Genomic DNA, 22,985 nt, shown 5'->3' on the forward strand with positions numbered 1-22,985 from the left:
CTCTGGAAATCTAGACCGCCGAGTGTCATGTTGTGCCTAACTGAAACATGGAAATATACAAAGTTACAAAACATCAACAGCGTCCGAGACAGCAGCTGCCCTTGCATCCTGTCAATTGTCGCGCCTGCCGTAGGCATCGCAGGCTCCACATAACTCTCTCGGCATAGACACGCTCCTGCCGTCCTGTTCCAGGCACATGTCAAGTATCTGGCTACTTCGTAGACCTCACCGACCCAGGGAAGGACTTAATGGACCGTCGGACGTCCAGAATTTGAAACTGATAAAGCAGGAACGGCACGTTGACCGATACCAACTGTGTCCGTAGTTCTCGCAGCTCCTTTGTTTGATGTTGGATCTTGTACCCATCCCGGGGGAGCACATTAATAGCTCCTTAGAGACATCATCGTGATACTTCCCAGCATCTTGAATTTCTTCCATCATCGTAATTACATTAAAGTGTATTCACCTCTCCCTCCTCTCAAGAATGGCCTCTCCAATCGGCTTACCCACCACCTTCTCCCCATCCCACACCCTCTGCCCACGCACCCATGTCTCCTGCACCTTACCCCGGAACTTCTTGCCCTCCCACGGCGAGCAAGAGTTCTTCCATCTCATCTCGCCCTTAGTAAGAGTCCACTCCTCACCGTCATCGAACACGCAGATATCCGCGTCAAGCCCAACCTGGAGGCTACCCTTACGCTTGGACAGACCAACCTGCTTAGCCGTTTCCGCGCAACATAGACGGACGATGTCGACGACGGTGAGTCCCCGGTCCTTGGCTGCTGTATGTAGGATAGGAAGACCTAGGCCCACGGATGAGATGCCGCCCCATGCGGCCATGAAATCGCCAGGGGTTGCCTTTGACTCTTTCTCCTCGTCAGCCCCGTGTCCACGACCACCGAGTCTCTCCGGAAGAATCTTCAGCTCAGGCGTACAAGGCGAATGATCCGAAACAACAGTCCGAATGCAAGAATCCGCCCGCTTCAGTTCCTCCCACAACGTATCCCGATTCTTCTGCGTCCGAATCGGAGGACAGCACTTGTGCCTCGTATCACCGTCCTCAATGTCTTCAGCCGCCAGTCCCAGATAGTGGAAGCACGTCTCCGCGGTGATTTTCACGCCCTTTTGGCGGGCCTCGCGGAGCATGGGGATGCACTCGGTGGCGGAAAGATGCACAATGTGAAGGTTCAAGTTTGGCGCCGTGTGGGCCAGGTTGAGGATCTCGGATACGGCGGTAGTTTCGAAGGTTGGTGGCCGCGATTCGAGGAAGGTGTTGTAGGAAGTTGGCGGTAGCGTAGAAGGTTCCGACGCACCGCAATCCATTTCAGCGTGGAACATGAACGTAGTCGGAGCGTCTTTAAGAACCTGCATAGCACTAGCAACGTCCTTGGGCGTAACGGCCGGAAATTCGTCTACCCCAGAATCGATCAGGAAACACTTGAATCCCCGTACACCCATATCAACCAACGGGATCAACTCCTCCTCATTCCCCGGAACAACGCCCCCATAAAACCCCACATCAACCCAACACTGGCCCTTCGCCGCCGCCACCTTAGCCTTCAGCCCGGCGACAGTCGTAGTCGGCGGTATCGAGTTGAGCGGCATGTCCACGACGGTAGTGACGCCGCCAACCGCGGCCGCACGCGTGCCCGTCTCGAAACCTTCCCATTCTGTGCGTCCCGGCTCGTTGAGGTGGACATGGGCGTCGACGAGGCCTGGGAGGAGGATGTGCGGGGAGTGGTTGATGTAGGTGGTGCCGGCTGGGAAGGAGGTGGGTGGGAGGACGGCAGGGACGATGGAGGTAATGAGGCCGGTTTGTGGGGAGATGGTGATTGTGGCGGGGGTGAGGAGGAGGGTGTCGTCGGGGAGGGCGAGGACGGCGCGGGTTGATGTGAGGACGATCTGTGAGCTCATTGTGTGTTTGTGTTTGGTCTGGGTTTGGATGCTAGAACTTGGGGGTATCCTCGAAGCTCGGCTGGTGATCCAGATACTCTCTGGATTGGGTTCTTGGTTTTAGGGTTTCAATTGGCGGGGGGCTGCGATACCTTAAGTGTCCATGAGTGTATTCTATGAGGGGCTTCTCCCTGGGCCAGGATGAATCACCCCCTCTTTGGATTTGTGATTTTATCTGGTATGAACTGCTGTAGCTCAAAAGTCATCAAATGGAGATAGATGACTGAAAGCTAGTCTGGCGGCGGGGTTCATCGATGATGGCGGGGTCAATTGTCAAATGCGGGACAACGACAGCTCGATATTACAAGGGCGTCAATACTTCCAACCTCTCGATATAGAACGAGTGTTGAAACAACTAAAAAAATCGCAGATAGCAGTGGAGAAAAGTTGGAAGTGCCAGTCGCAAAAGGGATCCCCATTGATAAACACACGAAGATAACGGCACTTTCCTTCACGGGGATGGATCCAATGAGCGCTTCGGGCAGTCCCGAGAGGATGCGCTAGCTCGGGACACGGAGCTGTCCGGTCGAGATGGAGGGCAGCAGCCACCAGCTGCTTATAGAGTTTGGGGATCTCGGAAGCCCAGTTCTCCATGTTGAGATGGAGATCGATAGTTGAGAAAATACTAGAGGCCTCGGCACCTATGGTCTCCCAAGCCCAGTTGATAAATGCGTCCAGGACAGTTCTTCACCATATGGAACATCGAGATACAATTCAGTGATTCTCTTTTCTCTCCCCAACGTCTATACAAATACAAAAAAGTATCCCCTCCAGTCCCCTTCTGCCTAAGGGCCAAAAAGATGTGAGTTGAGCGTTTTGGTTTTTATTCTAAGATTCCCATGCAAACGGAACAAGAAAAGAAGAAATATGTAAGTAAGAGAAAAAGAAAAAAAGAAAAAAGAGGATGATGTGAGAAAAGAAGAATAGACTTCCTTTCCTCTATTTTCTTATTTTTTCTTTCCAAAGGCCGTGGCGATGTTTGCAATGATAAACTCGTAATAATACACACAGAAGGGGGGCCAAGAGGGCGTCGTCCAGTCTCTAACACCTTCCAAGGGCAAGAAGCAAGACTCCAACCATTCGCGGGGGCCTTCTCCAACCAGAGATCCTTCTGCCTGGAACTCCCAAAGGGAGAGAGCGCAGAAAGAGGGGAGGGGGATATCCTTCTTCAAGGTTGCCCAAATCAGACAGCGTTGCAAGGAAACCAACCGAAACAACTTCTCTAGCCCGCCTTCGTCTTCTTCTCCTCTTCTCTAACAAGAAAAATACAATGAAAAAACCATTTTACAACCCGTCTATTAGTTTCTGATGAACCCCGCCCTGTCCAAACTCCAATGATTTAGGAATTTTATAATTTCATTTGTTTAAGGGTTTGTTAGTAGAGGTCTTTTTTTTCTCCTTTTCTTTCGGTTCGAATTCTTTCGTCTTTTTGGCAAACGTTTATTTCTTTCGCTTTAATACGTCGCGCGTCATCTGGAGGAGTCCCCCCTTGGCTTCGCTGTCGGGGAAGGCCTCGAGGGCCGCGGCGGCCTTGTTGGCGTAGTCCTCGGCGAGAGCCCGGGTTTGTTCAATGCCGTCGCTCTGGAGGACGAGTTCACGCGCCTAAAGGGAATTCGTTAGAAAACCAAATCGAAACAAAGCTCTTCTGGCTTTGGATTTGTGAGTGCAAATCCAAAGTAACCCCCACTTACCCTCGCTACATCTCCCTCCTCGGCAAACTTCCTCCCCACCAAAGCCCCCAATTCCGGATTCGCCTTCCACGCAAACAAAAGCGGCGCCGTCGCCAGACCGAGCTCAAGATCCGCGCCCGCCGGCTTTCCCAGATCCTTCCCGCTAATCGTATAATCGAGCATATCATCAATAAGCTGGAACGCCAGGCCGAGGTTCTTGCCGTACGCATACGCGGCGTCGACGGTCGCGGCGTCGGCACCGCCCAGGATAGCCGTGGCCCTACACGACTTGGAGATGAGACTAGCCGTCTTGAGGTACGTCTTCTCGAGGTAATACGTCAGGGCCTCCTCCGTCCAGACGGGGTTTCGCTCGCCGGCCTCGGTGTTGCGGAGCTGCATGAACTCGCCCTCGACGAGGTTAGCGATGACGGTGGCGAGGAGCTCGATGACCTCCGGGTGTCGAAGACGCGCGAGTGCGACGGACGCGCGCGCGAGGAGGAAATCTCCGCCTAGGACTGCCATCTTGTTGCCAAACTGGAGGTTAGCAGAGGGAGCGCCGCGGCGTGATTCAGAAAGATCGATGACGTCGTCGTGAAGAAGTGACGCCGTGTGGATCGTCTCCGTAATCTCGGCGAGACGGCGCTGCGCGGGGTTAACGCCCGGTATCACCTCAGCGTCGGGCGGCGAGTTAAGGCTAGCGGACTGGTTCGTGGGGTTAACGTCCGAGAGGATGGTAGCGGGAGAGATGGCCTGGTCGATAGAGATGGCGCTAGCGCGGAGGGATTCGGGCCCGGCCTTGGGACAGAGCGAGGTGGCGCGGGCCATGAGGAGGACGATCCGCGGACGGACATACTTGCCCTCGGATTGGGTGTAGTACTTGGCCACACGGTCGAGTTGTGGGGTGCGCGACGCTACGAGCTTCTTGATGTTGGGAGTGAGGAACTTGGTGCTGAGCTCCTTGGCTACCACCTTGAGCGGGTGGATGGGGAGATCTGCGGTGCCGGCGGCGCCTACGGCTCGCTTCGCGGCGTTGGTCACGACGTTGGAGGCTACCGAGGCTACGGCGGCCCAGGCGGAGGATTTCCTAGACGAGGAGTGGTAGGCTCGGGGAGATTGGGGGTCGAAGGGGGCGGTTCCGCTGGTGCCGGAGAGGAGAGGTAACCTCGTGTAGGGGAGGCTGCCGGAGCATGTGGAAGGGCGAGAAAGGGAAAAAGGACGCAGGGAGCTGCTGCCATTACACCGGACGTAGTTCCTCTGGGAACACCGCCGAACACCGTGGCGGATTGAGGACCGCATCCTGTTGCTTCTCTCGTTTTTGAGGTGAAAAAAAAACTAGCGTTTAGTTTCTTTTCCGCAGGCGAATCCTCCAAACGAGGTCAGGAACTTTTTCCCCTTTCACGGTGTTGTCGGAAGAGAATTGGGGGAAGGGCGGGAGCCAATCTCTCGGTTCAACGACTCAACATCAGCTACCGGGGATCTCAGGGTGTCCCAATTGAAGAACGCGGTTGCCAATTGAGAGGAGGGAAGAGGAAAGGGAGAATTTTCCGTATCCTTTTTTCCGCCCTTGTTTTCGCTTATCGTAACGCGAGGAAGCTTATGGCTGAGGCTAATATTTTTTGGGACTTTTTAGTCTCGCCGTAATTTTTGCTGGGTCTTCTTGAGATCGGGAGGCGTCGTTCGATGTTCGTCCCGAGTTTTTGCGACGCGGGTTTAAGAGGCCAGCTGCCAATCCGGCCGAGGTTGTTGGGGCGAAGCCATTATTGGGTGGATATGTGTAAAGACAGGTGTCGCCGGTTGTGGAGTGCAAAGCTATCCCGATCTGGATTTCGTATTCTCCTTGTACTTTGTACCGACCAAGTATTTCGTATTTGTTACATGGGTACAAAGCGAACGCAAGCTTCCAGGCAACTGCAGCGGCAGAGACAGCTTTAAGAACTTGCATGCATCGCTTCGGAATGCGCAAAACCAGCCATCACCGTCGCCATGGTTCTTCTTACGATGACGCCTTCCATAGTGGAAGGTCTAGGGACCCTGGATGAGCCTCTACCGCTCCCAGGCGCATCCGCCACAGAACACGAAAACACGACCAAGAACCAGGAGCCTAGTCTGGAATCTCCTGCTGTTGGCAAGCCCATCTCCCACGGCCAGATCCTCGATCTCTGGAAGGCTCTCCGGGCCAAGGAGGACAGTAAAAAGGAATATTCCTTAGAAGCGCTCCTTCGAGGATCCTGCGTCTACATCCCGCCGCCTCCCCCCAAGCCGGAACCCGTGAGTTCACCTCGACCCCCTCCCATCAGCACGAGCATCAGCATCAGTTATTCTACTGCGCTACAACTCTCATATTCCTAAACTCTTGTGCTAACATTACTATCCTCCAGTCCCCCGAATACAAAGCCCTCATGGCCCGCCTCCGCCGCGAAGAAGAAGCCCGCGCCTACGAACGCATGCTCAACCCCACCCCTACCCTCGAGACCTTCTCTCAGCACTTTCCCAACGCCGCCCTCGCAACCGCCTTCGCCGAAGTGAACCGCCCACACAACAAAACCGATGCTGATACCGCGGGTCCCGAATCTTCCGACGCGGCGGCCTTCAAGGAGGTGAACAAGCAGCTCATGCTCGTGTTCAACTTCCTCGTGAGCATCGTGGGCGTAGCGGCGACGATCTGGATGGTGGCGAGGTGGTGGAGCACGCCGGCTAGGGTGTTGCTGACGCTCGCCGGGGCAATCGTTGTGGCTGTGGCGGAGGTGGTGGTTTATTCGGCGTTTGCGTGGAGGATGGAGCAAGGGGTGGGCAAGGAGGTGAGGGTGAGGGAGGTGAAGGAGGTGGTGAATACGTGGGTTATTTCGGGGGGTGAGAAGGATGATAGAGGGGTCGACGATGAGGGCGAGAAAGAGGGGGATCAGGAGGTGAGGATCATCGAGAAGGAAAAGGATGAGGGCGTGGAGGGGACAAATCTACGAAGGAGGAATAAACCCAAGTAGCAACACTATTTCCGCCAATTCTAATTTCATCCACTTCAAGAGACGTTTCATGGTTCCATTTTGATACTTTGTAACTAGGACACCGACCCTTCCTGATAAGAATGCGTGGCATGAGTTTCTCGATGACGGTCCGAAGCACTGTTGGGAACTTCGATAAAACACGTGACTCCGCGATGGTGACGCGCTCGACGCGTTCTTTTCGCGCCCTCGAGTGGGTCGAAAGCACTTTGACACGCCAAACAAGTATTGCTCTTGCCAACCTTGTCCCAGCCTCCTCCATCATGACTTCTATTTCCATTCCTGGCCAGCCTTGTCTCTGAAACCCCTCCGATTCTATTTTACCTTTTCCGGTTTATGACTTACAACTTTTTTTTTTTCACCCTCTTCTGGAAGCTTTTTGAGACTATCATGTTAAGCCAACACACACCTAGTCTACACCAACATCCAGCGCGTCTCGAGCATCGCGTCAAGTCTCCCGAAACCACGATTCGATTCCTGCAAAGTACCGCCGTCAATGGCCCGCGTCTCGGTCAACGACGTTTCAAAATCCCTCCTCGACGCACCGCCCAGCTCCCCCGAATTCATCATGTTTGTCTTACCTCCCTCTCTCCAAAACTGCGGCTTTAGTGGAGGATACACCACTAACCAAGACCACAGAAAGAAACCCCACGACGAACCCAAACTCCGCCCAAAGCAATGGAACCGCGACATCCACTCCATCCCCCCATCATCTAGGATGGCTTTCCCCCCTCTCACGGAGAGCAACACACCAAACCGACGCGTAATCCGAACCTACTCAAAACGAAACTCGTCATCTCTGGCGGCGGGCGCGACGGAGCAGCCACCCGCTAAGCGACAGAAGAGTGAGCCCAGACGAGGTTCTTCTGCTTCTGTGGCTACTATTACTACGATTGAAGAGGAGTTGCCGTTACTGCTACCACCTTCGATAGCGCCGAAGAAGATGGCGGGAGCCGGGCAGCCAGCTATCGATGGGTATTTCTCCGCCGCCGCCGGGAGTTCGTCGCCGCGTTCCTCGGTCGGGCAAAGTAGTAGCGGACTACTATGGTCGGATCCCGTCGCTGGAAGGGAGGCGGTTGGGACGTCGCCCCCTTCGTCACCGCCCTCGGTGAGGCGGTGGACGAGTCCTAGACGGTTGAAGATTCGGCCTTCGCTTGTGCCTATTGCGGGGGAGCAGGAGGATGATGAGGAGGAGGAGAAGGATGTGGATGATGAGAGGCGAGTGACCCTGGACAAGTTTTTCAAGCCGAGGATAGGCAGGAGTAAGACGAATGAGTCGTCTCAGAGTTCGAGTAAAGGGGACGCGGTCAAGAAACAGAGGAATCCGACACCAGAAGCGAACCCGTCCCAGTCAGAAAACAAACTACCGCCACCAAACAATCCCACTTCTAAGACCTCACGACAAGACGCCGAAGCAACAATACCGGCCTACACGATGCCCTACCAATTCTACCTCAACACAGCAACAGCCTCTTCATCTTCTTCAACACCATCCAAAGCCACAGCGCTACCATCATCAGCGAAGCAATCAACTGCCGCCACGCGCAAAGTCCAAACAACGCTAAACCTATCGACGAAGCTCCCCTTTAAGGAATGCAAGCTGTGCGATACGGTCTATAATCCCCTCCACCCGGCAGACGTGAAGCTTCACCAGGTTCGACATGCGAGGGTTACCGGGGAGGGAGGAGGTGCGTGGTTGGCTGGAGAAGCGAAGAAAGGGAACGGGAAGGGAAAACGGGGGTTGTTGTGATTGATTCTAAGGAGCTTTTGGTTGTTTTTCTTTTGGATTCATGGGTTCGGATTGCATTGCATTGCATGGTTCGGTACGGAATGGCAGGCGGATGCATGGCCTTGCGCTGTTCACTTGACATGAAATTAACGGCATACAGACTGAAGAATAGTTTCTCAAAAATAGATATACCCTAAAGATTTTTTTCGGGCTTACCAGCAACGCCGGCTTTCCATGAGCATATCGGCAAATATATCTTCACTCGAGGGACATGGGGCACACCCCGAGGGAAAGAATCCCCTAGAGACCCTTTGGGCGGGCTGCCACAACCGTACTTCGCATTTGTTTTTCGTAAGAATAACATGGCCGGATATTAAGATGTACAAGAAGTAAACCCTCAAACCCTTCAAGTCCCAATGCCTTTGCACCACTCTCAGCTGTCACCACTGCGAGGCAGCGGACACGATAACCCAGTCAGTCAAGCAGGGCAACAGCGAGCTCTCCAACCCTCGATGGATTCATTCTCCGCATCAGGTTCCCCAGGCTCGGCCGGATTTCCCCTTACTCCTCAGCATCATCCCACCAACCCGCCCTCCTCTTGATCAAATCAGCCGCCTTCTCACCAATAGCATACGCAGTCGAACTAGTATGCGTCCCCGGAATAAGCGGCATGACCGAATTATCAGCAACACTCAACCTCCTCGTCCCATAAACCCTCAAATCCGGCCCAACCACTCCTCCCAGCTCCAACGGCGCCAGAGAACACGTCCCCACGGGATGTCCCGTACTCGGACTCAACACCCTCCTCAACCAGCCGTCCAGCTCCTCCGACCCATCGGGATATTCGTCAATGCCGGGCGTGAGTTCGACAGGTGCGAGGTTCTCGACCATGTACTCCGAGCCGAAGAAGCTGCGCACGAAAGCGACGAAGATGGCGTTGACCTCGTTATCAATGGGATTAACGAGCGTGCGGTAATCCACCACAGGCTCGACGTCTCCCCGTCCCGTATCTGTCGTCCCATCATCATCAGGCGAGATATGCACAGACCCACGACTCAGCTCATGCAGATTCACAAGGCTAAAACTCGAGCGTCCCGAGAAGGGAAGTTCTAGTATCGCCGTCCCAGTCGAATTATACGTCTGCGAGAGCACCTTGAGCTGTTGCTGGTAGCCCGCGTAGATAGTCGGGTCGAGGCCCTCGGGGAGGTGGTCTTCGGCCTTCTGCGAGGCGATGGCCGAGGCGATGTCGGCGTAATCGGGCGTTAGGACGGAGAGAGGGAGGAAGGCGCCGCTGTTGACGTAGGCGGCATGAGGGCCCGTTTGGTTAGCAGCCCAGAGTTCGTCGGCCCAGGCGGTGAAGTTTTTGTCTTGGTTGAAGTTTTCGGGGGTAGGTCCGAGGTCCTCCTTGGTCCCTAGGTTCGCTCTTTGTCAGTGATATTCTACTCACAAACAGAAAAAAGGGGCTGTGGGCTAGTAACACACATCTAAAGGACATCCCATAGTTCGGATGATCCTGGAAATTCCACCCAACACCCGGCAAAACAACCTTCGGCGTAACCCCCGCAGCCTCCAAAATATCCCTCCCCCCAATCCCACTCCTCTCCAAAACCTGCGGCGAATGCAACGCCCCCGCCGAAACCACAACCTCCTTCCTCGCCTTGACCCTCCAAGCCGAACTAGGCATGGGCCCATCGCGCGGCGTAAACATTACGCCCGTGGCATCCCACACGACGTTGCCATCATCGTCCTCGGCTTCTTCGAGCAGAACCTGCGTGACGCGGTGGCCGGTGAGGAGGTGGAAGTTCTGGCGGTATGCGGGGCCGTCGAGTGTGTCGTAGTGGCCGATCTTGGAGTAGGAGCGCGTGCGGGTGGAGGGGTCGATGGAGTTGGGGCACCAGAAGACGCCGACTGCGTGGCCGTCTGCTCCTTCGATTGGGAAGTCGACGCCGTCGATGTGTTTGAAGCCCTCCCAGATGTGCTCTACAGAGAGAGGGGGAATGGTCAGCATACTTCTCCCCGATACGAGGCTGTTTATATGTGGCAGTCCGTCCCAACTTACGCTGAACATCCCACTGATACGGCGCATAACTCGAATGAATCCCCGCGCTTCCCCCATAAGCCCCCTCCACATCGTACGTCATCCCATAGGCCTCAACCTCCTCCTCCGTGGGCGGATGAAACGTAACGCTCTTCTTGAAATACGGCAGGATATTCTCCCAGCCCCATTCCTCGGCAAAGTCCTCCTGCCACTCGCCGGCCACGCCGAACCAAGTGTCGTAGTCCTCGGCGGAGCCCCGGTCGAAAAACATGCCGTTGACGGCCGAGCTGCCTCCGACTACGGCGCCGGCCATGGCGGGTTTGCGGCCATTGGCGAGGCCCGGTTGGGGGATGGAGGTTATGTTGTAGTAGCGGGTGGCGGAGGGGAGGGTGTCGCGACGGGGACCGGGGCCGATTGCAGTTATTGTTGTTGAGGAGTCGAGGTAGCCATATTCAATGCATAGGACGGTATCTATAGCACAAGCCCCAGTTAAGCTTTTGAGAGAGACAGGGAGAGAAAGTGTGGGAAACCTTGGTTGGAGAGGTTGAGACTAACATTTTCCCTCCTCACTCAGACGATCCGCAACAGTAAGTCCCGCCGTCCCGGCTCCGACGACAATAAAGTCATATTCCTCGTAAATCTCATCCTGGCGCTTGACGAGCGCGCTGCGCGCATGAGTAGGGCGGGCGACGGCGAGGCTAACCAGCGACGCAGAAACCAGGACGCTGGCGAGGAGTCCGCGGAGTGTCATCATTTGGGAGCCAGTGGGAGCTATTTCGTTAAGAACCAAAGTCTTTGGGGGCCTACTGCGTCCGAAAGAATCGGTGGATTGAGAACCGGCGAACGGATCTCCTACTTCCCAACTGCAAGGGAAAGAGAGCCATGTCGGCTCTCAGCTTATAACATGCCATCTCTCACACCTTCTCTCGGGGGCGGGGTACACTCCCGGGGGATCGCAACCCTCGCAACATCGAAATAAATCAAAAGTCGTAATAGCATGCAAGTCAGCTTGAGGCCCTGACCCTCACAAGGGCAATTGTGCCTGAATGCCTCCCTCGACTGATCTTAAATTCCTAATATCATCAGTCACAACATCCAAGTTCGGCGGGCTTGATGAGCGGCAGTTGTGCGTACCCCATCCCGTCCGAAACAGATCCTCTCCAACCAATAATTTCTCGTCCCGGATTTCTCGTGTCGGTATACTATAATAATATCGCCAAGTGGCTGGTGTGGAGAGATGTGGAGAGGGGCAGTCTGATGATTTTTACCTTTTGCCTGTTTATGGAGGGGCAGGGCGAAAGGGGGGTTATGCGAGATTCTTTATTCCGGAGATCAATTAATATCAATATCAGCACCAGATCCAAAATATAAGCTTACAGATTCGCGTTCCCCGCCGCAGCGAGATGGGTTCAATCTCCCGGAATCGGAATATTTGTGCGGGGTCTGGGGCAGCTCATGGCCAGACCGTGAATGAAGGTAGGATGAGCTTCATCTAGTCGTGTCGCTTGGATGGAGAAAAGGCCTGATAATCTATAGCCGGCTGCTTCGTATATGTCAATGGAGGAGGATCGGGCCATCTAGGACCGAGTCGGAGTCGGACGCACTGTTCGATCAGCGGATCGGATCTTGCCGTGTGGCCCCACCATCGGCGCCGGTCTTCGGACACACACTTCGTCAGAGACTCGGGGGCTTATTTCAGATAGTACTCGAGAGGGAGGCCATTGATCATTGTACCACTAAATACCACTAAATCGGCCAGGAAGAGGCTACTTAGCAAATCACCAAAGAATAGAACCCTAGGTTTCGTCCTCGCAAGGTAGTTAAGAAGAAAATGTCCCTCATCCTATCCCTCAATTGACGGAGACAACAATTCAATCTTGGCCATAGGGGAAGTACTAAATAGCAAACCCCCCCCCCCCCGGCGGGATAATCATACACGCCAACCAAGCATTGCTTTGAAGCAGGAGGTGTCCTTTAAAACGCTCAGGGGGAGACATCAGACGAGAAACTTTCCGAGTCTGAGCTCGGCATGAAGGCAGGTCCGGAAAAGAGCCGCTCAGGGTGGCCAGATGGTATGCGGGTCCGAGGCTGTCATACAGTAAGGACTTTAGGCGAACAGCTTCTAGAATCGCTAATGCCTTGATCAGGGATGCCCTGGAACATCAACCACTTGACGATAGATCGCCAATTCTCAGTAGAACGGTGGTCGGAACCAACGAAGTCGTCGATGGGGATTTGAAATCGAAGGCTGAGATTCGAAGGCAGCGTATCGCTGTCCGTGTCGTCGGAGAACCAGGCCTGGAGAACCCTGACCACCGATTTCGTAAATGTAATAATAGTTACCTAGCATGCGTAGGAGCAGATGGATGGCATTAGCTGTTGATCATATGTCTTTGCATCTTCATTTTCATCGTTCCCACACAGAAGAGACTTACAGGAGGTGGTAATTGGTCATGAGGGTCGCTAGACTACTCAGGTGGAGAACGGAGCTCGCTATGCTAGATAGACTACTCAGGTTGGGGAGAATAAGGCTCGCAGTACTACCTAGAAAGCAGTACAACACTACAAAACTCACTCCTCAAGATATGCTCCTCTAAGATATCACCATCAACAGCCCAATCGGCGACAGTGACCCCTTAGTAGACACCAGACTGGAGGAACGTCTCAGGCTCTCAGAGAGTAAACGAGTCCGCATCAAAAGAATACTGCAGCTTTCCACTTCGCAACAGCCTAGCCCTTTGCCCACGGGCAAGATAGCAGTTAAATGAATTGCTATAGTCAGGCTGGTACGGGAGGGCTGGTGGCTCTACGCCGCGTAGGTCCTTCTCCATCGCAGGGTCATCTACTTCGGCGATATAGGAGAGCGAATCGTTGAAGCGGCTAGCCCACTCACGGGGCGAGTACGGCCTAGAAGAAGGGAAGGGGCGATTGCGCTGTGGTGGGTATAGGAAGTTGTTAGGGAGGGACCGAGGCAGGATACGTTTACCGATTTCTCGTGCTTTGGATGGGAGATTCTGGAGGAGAGAATCATCGATGGGTTGGGGATTGGCAGGTAGGATATTCTGCAGGATAAGGTAGATAGAGAAAGGGAGAAGCTTCTCTGTTGTGAACTTGGTGTGATCGAGCTCACAAAATGGATCAAGAATGTCTTCAAATCGTTGGATGATAGAGGCATTTGCCGTTGTTCTGATTTAATGTGTTAAGTGTTTGCAGGCTCTGTGTTCTGAATGTTTTTTTCTTTTTCTCTGAGAAGAAGATGAAGTTGTTTTGAAAATATAGCCTGCGTAAACAAACAATGCCATCATTCTTCGCTTCTCCAGACATGGTCAGAGCGACTCACAGGTGTCAGAGTACATGGTCACAGTTGAGTGAACGTGCATGGAGTCCAGTCAGCATTAGCTATACCTAGTAAATACAATCAAAATATAGGATGAGGATGGTTGCAATTGAAGGACAGGAAGTCGCTGGGTCGGGGGCAGGACGGGAACTGCAGTTGGGAGGAGCGGAGGAGTGTCCTCTCTGCTGCAGAGCGGCAGCAGGACTCGACTCGGCTTAGGGAAGTCGACTTTGGCCACACTAACCGCACCCAATGATGGCACATACTGTAAGACGGTGCGACGGAGTGATACTAAAGCCTCAGGAGCACTGGAAGGGATTAATACTAGCAACTTAGATGTAGGCAAACCCCCTCCCTCTTGAGAGCGAGAGAGAGAGAGAGAAGAGTTTGCAAATAAATTGGCCTAGCTGATATGCGAAACCATCACGGAGGGCCTTTCTTGAGTAGGACTCCACAAGGGATTCACGGATTGCTAGAAATTGCACTCCTCCCAATGTGATATTGAACTTCGACATCATGTTAAAAGAAACATTTGCAAACCGGGTTACCACCTCATCGCCTATCCTTTGCTGGAAAGGAATGAACATTTACCTATGAGTGTTGAGCAGAGGCCAGATATCATATGCGGTCCGTCACCAACTCTTTCTTCTCGAATATTTTAAATGTAGCAGGGGCGGTAGGCCGTAGGGAAATGGCCATAGCCACGATCCAGGTCACGGAGAGGAAGATCCCACGAAACCTAACTCGAATAATGCACGCGCCGGTTAGACTGTGAGCAGATGTTAAATTCGTCCAACAGTGACGGTTGCTCATGTCCTAGTGCCACAGCTGTGGAAATCATCAATCATGTTCAGTTGCATAACCAGACTCAACCCTCCGAGCCTGGGGTCAGATGAGGTCTGGAATGCTGGGTCCAAGTGATGTCGAATGAAGCTCACGTGATGAAGTCATCCGGGTCCAGGCCATGGATAGATCGATGATTCTCAGATGTCTTGGGTGGTTCGAGGCTTGACACGACACGGGCCAGTTGCCTGACGTCTTTTGGAAATCCGCGTGCAGCTAATGACGAACGTGAACGAACTGCCGGTACCAAGCATCATTCCTGATATTGGAGATACTGTACATCCTCTATCCTCATATCGAGAACGGATGCTGAAAAGGATAATCAGGAATGCCAAGTCTCTCGAAGCTTGAGGGCCGGAGCTGCAATATGGAAGGACTGGATGATGATCCGGCGCGGGTCAATTGCCAATTGCGGGTTACAACTCTGTGGGCTCCATTCCTCCCAAACACTCTCTCCCATTTTATGTCTTTTTTCCCTAGTCGGCTCAGGCTCTGGGGAAACACGACGGGAAGTATACAAGATTTATAATCGCAGCAGATAATCTTGCAGGTTTTGGTGGTGTGGGAGAGCTTGGAGACACCCGATCAAATCGATCAAATATGCAGACCATTTGACCCTGGCTTAGAGCACGTTAGCTTGAAAGTGTACTTGTACATGTGCCGATGTACGGCATTGTACCCTATCACCCACAAACTGCAAAGTACCGATTTAATCTACTTCGAATGCTGGTGGAGCGAGTACAAAATACATCCCGAACGTGACATTTGCGGACCAATAGCAGGCCTTCTATCACTGGTTATGACGCCCCCGTGCCAGAAAGAGGAAGGACAAAAGGCCATCAGGGTGCTTTTCGACCTTTTTTTTTCACGTCTTCGCTCCTGCCCACGCTTTTCTGCGTTTTTCTGCGCAAAACGACCCCACAGCGGGACCAGGGAAGACCAAGTCACCCACAGCTCAAGCCAGAGGGGGTGTTTGCTCTCTCTCTCGAGGAGGGGAGGAGAAATGGCCGTCGAGAATAGCTCGGCGCATCCTCCAACGTGGAAGAATGAAAGATATAACGTTGGGGGGGATCAACTTGAGAAGCAGCAGAGCAAGCATTGCAGTTTATAGAAAGTGGAAAGGTCGAGGCAGGTTTGGGGTTGCTTGATGTTCCCTCGTAAGTTCCAAGTCTTGGCTGGGACAAAGAACAGTGCCCCCATTTTGAGCCATCCGGGTACTCATTATTATACGACCTTGTCAGCTTTGTACACACGCTATGAATTTCACTCCAGCTGGAACAGGGAACTATGACCAAGAGAAAGTGTGGAAGGAACGACGGAAGGTGGGAAACAAAAGGAACAAAATCGTGCAAAGAACCTTGACTCGGCGTCCCTCGTCTATTTCTGTCTATCTTTGTCGACGAGATCTACACTATTGCTTTGTACAACTGCTCTTTGAAGCTGTAAACTGCAAACTGCAAACTGCACGTCTTTGTCTCTCGTCGCCTTTCTCTGTCCAAGCTCCTTTGTGTGTCGGATACTCCCTTCTCACTATACTCAGCTGCTCCATCCTCCTCATCTTGCCCTACATCCATCCCACCCTTTTTAATTGTTGCCCCATTTCTGGGGTTTGGATCCAAACGAGATATTGGGCTATTTCTGAATATCATCCCGCATCGATCATCCATCACCGTGGAGCTCAGCTGCTCCCGTGTCTCATCTCGTGCCCTGTCCACCCAACTTACCCAGTTGCCCAGTTCTGCGACGAGGTTCTGCCACTCAAGCCGCTCAAGCCAGATACTATTAGTATTAGCTGTGGTGTAGAGCGCCCTGCCCACTCTCGCTGGACTTGTTAGAGTCTCCCGCCAACCCACCCACATCAAATCCTTGCTATTTTCATCCATTCTCTTACGGAAACCCGATCGCTGGGTACCACTCGAGTGTGGGGGTTCTCTCTCGGCCGACAAGGGATCTAGACGTCCGAAAGGGTCCCCAATAGCTCTGTTGTCTGCCGATTCCGCGAGACGAGTCTTGGCCTTGCCAATATTGCGGAAAAGGGAAGAGCCTTAAAGGTCCTGGGAGGCTTGCCATCCCTCCATCTTCATCCCAGGTTTGCTTAAACCCGCTCGGCGGCTTCCCAATCCTTCTATCTCGGCCGTCCGACGTGCACCTGTTTGGCTTGTGGCCGCTTTCAGCCTACCTCTTCCATCCACTCACCACCCATCAAGGTGCTTTAGGCCCTTGTCCTTCACCCACCTTTGCCACTTCATCCCACGCCAGGAACAAGGCCCTATGTTGTTGGTTCATCTCCCATATAACTACTAATCAAGGAAGTATCTAAAAGAGTAAGTGGATCTGTGCAACCTAACCACAGTACTTCTATTGATAAATGAAGCTGATCGTCCACTCTTTTTCCATCTGCAGCAAGTCAACATCATCTCTTCAACCATTTAGGATAAGCTATTCGGCCTAGGAAACCCGACATCTGAATTAGTCCCTTCCGGAGGGAACAAGCGGCAACTCCCGTCTATTGATTTACCTATTCGCCTTTCGCCTTTTCCCTGCGCCAGAATCGAACCTTGTTTGAGGACTTCTGTGTGTTTGAACTCGAAACATCTCGTTCGACCACATCTATCATGGCGCCGATCAGTAGATCTACCACGGGCCTTCTAAGCCTAATCCTCTTATGCCCGGGTGTCCTCAGTTCGGGACCCGCCATCACCCCCTACGCCCGCGTCGCTCGACAAGCTGCGACACCCACCACTACTTCTTCAGCCATTACCGCCGTCTCCGACTGCCATCTGCACGGCGCCACAATGTAGATCATCCCCTCTCTCCCTCTCATCATGCACGATAGTCAGTCGCGTTGTGTCTCTATTCAGAGGGGCTAACATTTTCGTTCTAGATGGTGTATGGCAGGAGCAGACGAATTTCCCCTCAAGACTACTGTTACCGCAACCGAGGAGCTTCCTGCTAGTTTTACCGGATGCCACAACCACGGTAGCGCCTTGTAAGGCCCCGAAACCCTATAGTTATTCCGAGATCTGTTGACAGGGTATTGACTTTTTGCACCTAGATACTGTATAGCCCCTAACGGCGATGATGTCGAAATCGACATACCCTCCGCGGCAGGCGATGGTGATACCGACGGTGACCATGCCGACGACGAATCAGGTGAAAGTGAAAGCGAAAACCCTTCTGGACTAAACTGCCATTTCCACGCCGGCGTTGAGTATGTCAGACCAAACTGCGAAACGGAATCCCCTTAGGAGCAGTACTAACAACTTTTAACTTCTCCAGGCATTGTGTTGGTGCCGGAGAGTCGGAATCTGGGGGCTCCACAACAGAAAAGAAGTGCGACAAGGTGGACCGTGAATATAACGTGCGCTTGAGGATCGGTCTCATTTTTGCCATCCTTGCAACAAGTGCCGTCGGTAAGAATCCCCTATCTCTACTCCCCAGGGCAATGTACCTTGTGTACGTCGAAGCGTCGTGAGCTCATACTCGTTCCAAGGTGTTTTCGCTCCCATCTTCCTCGCCAAATGGCTCCCGTCGAAACTCAATGTCATCTGGGTAACGCTCAAGCAATTCGGTACCGGCATCATCATCTCTACTGCGTTTGTCCACGTAAGGAAAAAAGCCCCCGACACCTATTTATCCGCTGCTCCCCTACGTTCTGAATTTGTTTCTATCCCACGGCTCTCTTGCTCCTTCCCAGCTAACGGTGTGCGGTTTCATAGCTCTTCGTCCACGCGATGTTAATGTTCCAGAATGATTGTGTTGAGGGCATTGAATACGAAGGGACGGCCGCTTCCATCTTCATGGCTGGCATCTTTATCTCCTTCCTCGTCGAATACTTCGGCGAGCGATTCATGAGGTCCCGATTGAATAAGAAGATGTTGAATGGCAGTCCCGAGGGTTACTCCGTCGAAAAGGCTAACGCGTCACTTGAGACGGTCAACATTTATGTGATGGAGGCTGGCATTATTTTCCATTCTTTGAGTACGTTTCTATCCAATTCCTCTTTTATACGGAATGACTAGTGGTACAGAGACTGACTAATCCACTCAAACCCAGTCATCGGAGTTACGCTTGTTGTATCGGGCGACTCCTTTTTCATCACTCTCTTCATCGTCATCGTCTTCCATCAATTCTTCGAGGGCCTCGCGCTTGGTTCTCGCATTGCCAGCTTGGGCACAAACCAGCACCATGCTCTCGCGGCGCTCGGCCACCACTCCGTCCATCAGCATGGCCCGGGCCATCACCAGCATCACATCCACCCCCAGGAGCATACGAGCGAGTCCTTGGCCAAGACCGCCGGCGGCGAGGCTACATCTCTTAACGGTTCGAACCAGGAAGAGGAGAAGGCGAACTTCCCCATGTGGCATAAGATGGTCCTCGCCGCGTGCTTCGCCCTCGTCACCCCTATCGGCATGGCCATCGGCACCGGTTGCCTTTCGGTATTTAACGGAAACGACCCGGCAACCGCCATCGCCATCGGCACACTCGATGCGTTTTCGGGCGGTATCCTGGTGTGGGTGGGTCTTGTGGAGATGTGGGCCGGCGATTGGATGGGTGGTGAAATGGCGAACGCGTCGGCGTTTTCGACTTTCATGGGCATTTTTGGTCTCATGGCTGGTATGGCCCTCATGAGCTTCTTAGGAAAATGGGCGTAAATATTTGGCGTTCCTTTTCTTATTTTTTTTCCGACGTTACTTTGGAAGATTGGTACTGGGACTTGGGAAATGGCCCGGCCGGGTTCCTAGGTTAATTGCAGTCGGCGGGGAGGGGGGATTTCTATGTTTCCCTGAAGATTATATATAAGCCGGGTTTTCTTAGATGTACATACTGTCTCTTTTTGTTATTTTGTGTTTCTCTCTCGGGGTGCTCTACAAGGGCATAATGGGTCATTGGGTCATTTATCGATGGATGTGTTTAGGTCATGATTTGGACTTTGGGCCTGTTCTGCTATGGGTTCTAACGTGTTATACTCATGCATATCTGTTGAGACTCTCCCTTGAGGAGACAAAGGTTGTAGATGGGATTGAAAAAACAGAATATGCATAGTAGTCGAGATCGTTGGAGCAATAATGGGTATGAGAAGATCAATGTCGGCTGAGCCTATCCTCTGAGCCCCTCGACATGGACGACTCGAGCATGACAACAGCAACATACCGTTCATGGAAATGACAGAAGCCTGCCGCTATAGCCACAAGTGCTCATCATGTATATACGGAATCTGCCCTGCCCATGGCTATAGATCAAGCAAGCAGCCTCGCTTCTACGAAGCAAAACAACGAGGGCGTACCATCCCCTCCACTATTTCTACCCTCGCAAAATCCAAACTACCTATTATTATGCCTCCCCAAGTCACGTCGCACCCTCCAAGTCCCCCCACCAACCTGCCTCCGCCTATTCCCATCCACACCTTCCACCCACGGCCGATCCACCCCAAAGGACCCCGCCCCCGCCCCCACGACCGCGACCCCATCATCACCCGCATCATCGTCATCCTCATTTTCCTCACCCTCATAATCGTCCAAGCCGTCGGCACCACTCGCCGCCCGCTCATACAAATCCTCCGTGTACGCCCAAGTCGGCGCGTCGAGCTGTCCGTGCACGAGAACGATGTGTCGGCCGTTCTGCCGGACCTCTTCGAGTTTCGAGCGGGGGATGGGCGTGAGAATCTGTAGGGAGGAGGTTGAGGTGTCGACGCCGCGGATGAGGACGAGGCCGATTGTTCGGCAGTAGTGGATATCTAGGGTGGTGGCGCCGTGTGCAAGTTCAATGTGAGGTATTCCGTCTGTCGTAGTAGAGGACATTAACTCGTCGGCGCATTGCAGAATCTTGGCACCATCCGAGGCGTCTACGTCCATTGCTTGTTCGGCTTCAGACAGAGGTGATGACGGGCTGCGCCTGAAGGCCTTTTCATCTTCGATTTCCACCGCCGCGAGAACCATTCCGTTGATGGCTTCCGCGAGTAAGGCGGATTCTAGTTGTCCGCCGTACGTGATTATTCCGGCAATGCCTCGGTTTTTGCTGGCGTATGACACCCGCCATGGGGCGATCGCAGATAGAGGTGAAGGATTCACAGTGGCTGGCTTCTGCCGCTGCTCAGAGTGGAAATACGCCATGGTTTGCATCGCGCGTAGATCAGCCGCTGATTTTCTGGTACCCGTGTCGGATTGCTGGGATGGAAGCATGCTAAAGGTTGGCGTCTTGCACGCTAACCTAAGTCCTTCGATCGTTTCTGTGGGACCGTCTTCAGACATATAGATCACCTCTGCCGGTCTGAGGCTGCCAATGAGAAGTGTCAAGAGGTCCAATCCAGTACCGAGAACCCATCCTGGCGTGTTTACAACCAGAGGATATCCGTTGTACCGTTGTTGGTAGTGGCTATAAAGATCGAGGGCACACTCTATAAATAAATCCGTATCCGAGCCCGGATTGACGGAGGCGAGGGCGTGGCACCTGACTAATGTAGCCGACGAATCATCCGGCCAAGGGTGGGCGAAAGGCGGCGATATGTTGGGCTTTCGAACTAGAACTAATGAAACCGTCCCCGGTGGGCAGAATTCAGATTGCCCCGGGTCAAGGTCGAGAAGGAGAACGCCGCTCTCCTCCTTGGATGCGCGGGTTCGCCGACCAGGCGAAGGCTTTGGCAATGTGAGGAGACGATTGGTGAGGAGCCTCGTGAATGTTGACTTTCCGGAGCCCTTGGGGCCACAAATGAGGCATGGCATTGATTGAGTCCCATCAGCCGTCAACTCCGCGAGCTTTTTGTTCCATTCTGGGGGCGAATAGAGAGGCCGTAGAACAGACTTCTTCGGCAAGTCCTCGGGTCCGCACACCTAGCAAAATATTAGCCATTTATTTTTTCACTTATCATAGCTCACACACATCGGACGTACAATTTGATATGATGGGTTCCCAAAGACGCTGTCGGGTTGAGATCGATTCCAAATATTAGAATAGAGAGGTGACAGACGGCCGAGTTGCCTGAAGCCATCCGATGACGGATGAGGATGTAGCTCTAGGACCGAAGACTCTGGGCATCTGAGAATCGGCACCGAATAGCAAAGAGGAGCGTGGACCCAAATGACGTCGGTAGACGGGCGAAGGGTAGCTCCGGCTATGAAGACCTCTCCGCGAAGCACCCGTATGCCGTACTGACCAACAACTGGCAGTTTGAGGCGCTGAAATTTGCGTCCCCGTGTTAACAAATGCAAAAATCGTAGAGACGCTCAGTATCCCGGGCAGTCTTACCTCTTCGGAATCGATGCGTAGTTCAAGTACTCCATTCTCTTTTTGGGTTGAGCAATTTTGGATGATGAGCCGCTGGGCAGAGCTGTCATCTAATAGCTCTGAAGGTGTTGGTAAAGAGCTGGTTTCTGCCTTTCTGCGAATTCAATATAGTTAGAAATATTCAGAATCCAAAAAGAGAGTAAACAGAGAAGGAGAATTATATCCTCTTCCATTCATATACAAAAAATCTTGGGGAGATAGCTAGAGACTGCCTTTCATCTTACCTAGAGTCTTTCGAAATCGCAGTCTTGGGGGATTTGGCAGTCGGAGTTCTGTCCACCTCCATCTCGGTTTCCATAGAGGGCTCCTCAGCATCAGTAACCGGCATTTTCGCTAGTGAAGAGGGTGACTTGGAGCGACTCGGAAGAGTTTTCTTCTGCTTGGCTGCCGCCACTGGTTGTTCCTCGATATTCTCTTGGACATCTGCCTCTGCCGTTTTGTCTTTAGACGCCACACGACGGCGTTTTCTCTGAGACGCCGCAGTTTTGACGTTTCCATCACCGCCCTGTGCCGCTAATGCTGCCGAAGCCTTCCGTCGTTTCTGCTCCGCCCCAGAGCGGGTGGTGACACCCGAACTCCCTTCCTCGCTAGCATTAGAACTCTTTACCTCCGCGGCGGCAGAGTTGTACTTGGCAAGGAGCTTTTTGCGCGCAGCAAAAGCGCTCAAGACTGGTTCTCCAGCCATCACCCAACAAGACCCTGATGCCCTCGAAAATCTGTGTCCCTCAATATCGCCAGGCAACAGTGTCCGTCGACTCGAGCACCAAAAAGTTACCTGATACAACTGCCGTTTCTAGATTAAGTATTTGGGAAAGGGCAAGGCTGCTGTCAAGAACAGAACCGTGAGGAAGGTGGTTGCGGTTAGCGGAAGTGGGAGGGAAGGAGCAAAAGTCGTCGAACTTTTTTCCCTGCTCAAGATGGATTTTTGGCAAGAGCTCCGGAGACCTTAAGACCTCTGCAAACCACCCCAATAATATTTTTTTTTCTTCAATTCACGTGTATCCATGACGCTTTTTGGCCATTTCAAAACCCCTTTTTCCCGACTTTATTTTCTAAACGCATCGTTTTTCACCATTTTATCGACTCCCCAACGTCAAGAGCTACAAGATCGAGGGGCGCCGCCAAGCCAATC

The 22,985-nt window shown here is 52.9% G+C and overlaps 5 protein-coding genes and 2 pseudogenes across 5 annotated transcripts; 3 read left to right on the forward strand and 4 right to left on the reverse strand.

Annotated features, from left to right (window-relative positions):
* Positions 1-462: 462 nt before the first annotated feature.
* On the reverse strand, positions 463-1,914 carry SAPIO_CDS3841 (annotated as a pseudogene; the record flags this gene model as incomplete).
* A 1,479-nt stretch (positions 1,915-3,393) lies between these two features.
* On the reverse strand, positions 3,394-4,919 carry SAPIO_CDS3842 (putative hexaprenyl pyrophosphate synthase, mitochondrial; the record flags this gene model as incomplete). The annotated part of the gene is made up of 2 exons (XM_016786542.1): positions 3,394-3,555; positions 3,645-4,919. The coding sequence occupies 2 exons, from the start codon at positions 4,917-4,919 to the stop codon at positions 3,394-3,396; spliced, it is 1,437 nt and encodes a 478-aa protein (XP_016643885.1).
* Positions 4,920-5,606: 687 nt separating this feature from the next.
* Positions 5,607-6,604, forward strand: SAPIO_CDS3843 (uncharacterized protein; the record flags this gene model as incomplete). Its single annotated transcript, XM_016786543.1, has 2 exons — positions 5,607-5,891; positions 6,002-6,604. 2 exons carry the CDS (start codon positions 5,607-5,609, stop codon positions 6,602-6,604), a joined length of 888 nt encoding a protein of 295 aa, XP_016643886.1.
* A 514-nt stretch (positions 6,605-7,118) lies between these two features.
* SAPIO_CDS3844 lies at positions 7,119-8,372 on the forward strand (annotated as a pseudogene; the record flags this gene model as incomplete).
* Positions 8,373-8,912: 540 nt separating this feature from the next.
* SAPIO_CDS3845 (uncharacterized protein) lies at positions 8,913-11,143 on the reverse strand (the record flags this gene model as incomplete). Its single annotated transcript, XM_016786544.1, has 4 exons — positions 8,913-9,763; positions 9,834-10,331; positions 10,411-10,860; positions 10,945-11,143. The coding sequence occupies 4 exons, from the start codon at positions 11,141-11,143 to the stop codon at positions 8,913-8,915; spliced, it is 1,998 nt and encodes a 665-aa protein (XP_016643887.1).
* A 6,041-nt stretch (positions 11,144-17,184) lies between these two features.
* SAPIO_CDS3846 (uncharacterized protein) lies at positions 17,185-19,224 on the forward strand (the record flags this gene model as incomplete). The annotated part of the gene is made up of 7 exons (XM_016786545.1): positions 17,185-17,366; positions 17,454-17,558; positions 17,625-17,780; positions 17,849-17,982; positions 18,063-18,175; positions 18,289-18,550; positions 18,626-19,224. 7 exons carry the CDS (start codon positions 17,185-17,187, stop codon positions 19,222-19,224), a joined length of 1,551 nt encoding a protein of 516 aa, XP_016643888.1.
* Positions 19,225-19,893: 669 nt separating this feature from the next.
* Positions 19,894-22,538, reverse strand: SAPIO_CDS3847 (uncharacterized protein; the record flags this gene model as incomplete). Its single annotated transcript, XM_016786546.1, has 4 exons — positions 19,894-21,399; positions 21,460-21,744; positions 21,815-21,947; positions 22,078-22,538. 4 exons carry the CDS (start codon positions 22,536-22,538, stop codon positions 19,894-19,896), a joined length of 2,385 nt encoding a protein of 794 aa, XP_016643889.1.
* Between the last annotated feature and the right edge of the window lie 447 nt (positions 22,539-22,985).

This window comes from Scedosporium apiospermum (genome assembly GCF_000732125.1).
Source record: "Scedosporium apiospermum strain IHEM 14462 chromosome Unknown SEQ_SAPIO_0089, whole genome shotgun sequence".
In the NCBI taxonomy this organism is placed as follows: Eukaryota; Fungi; Ascomycota; class Sordariomycetes; order Microascales; family Microascaceae; genus Scedosporium; species Scedosporium apiospermum.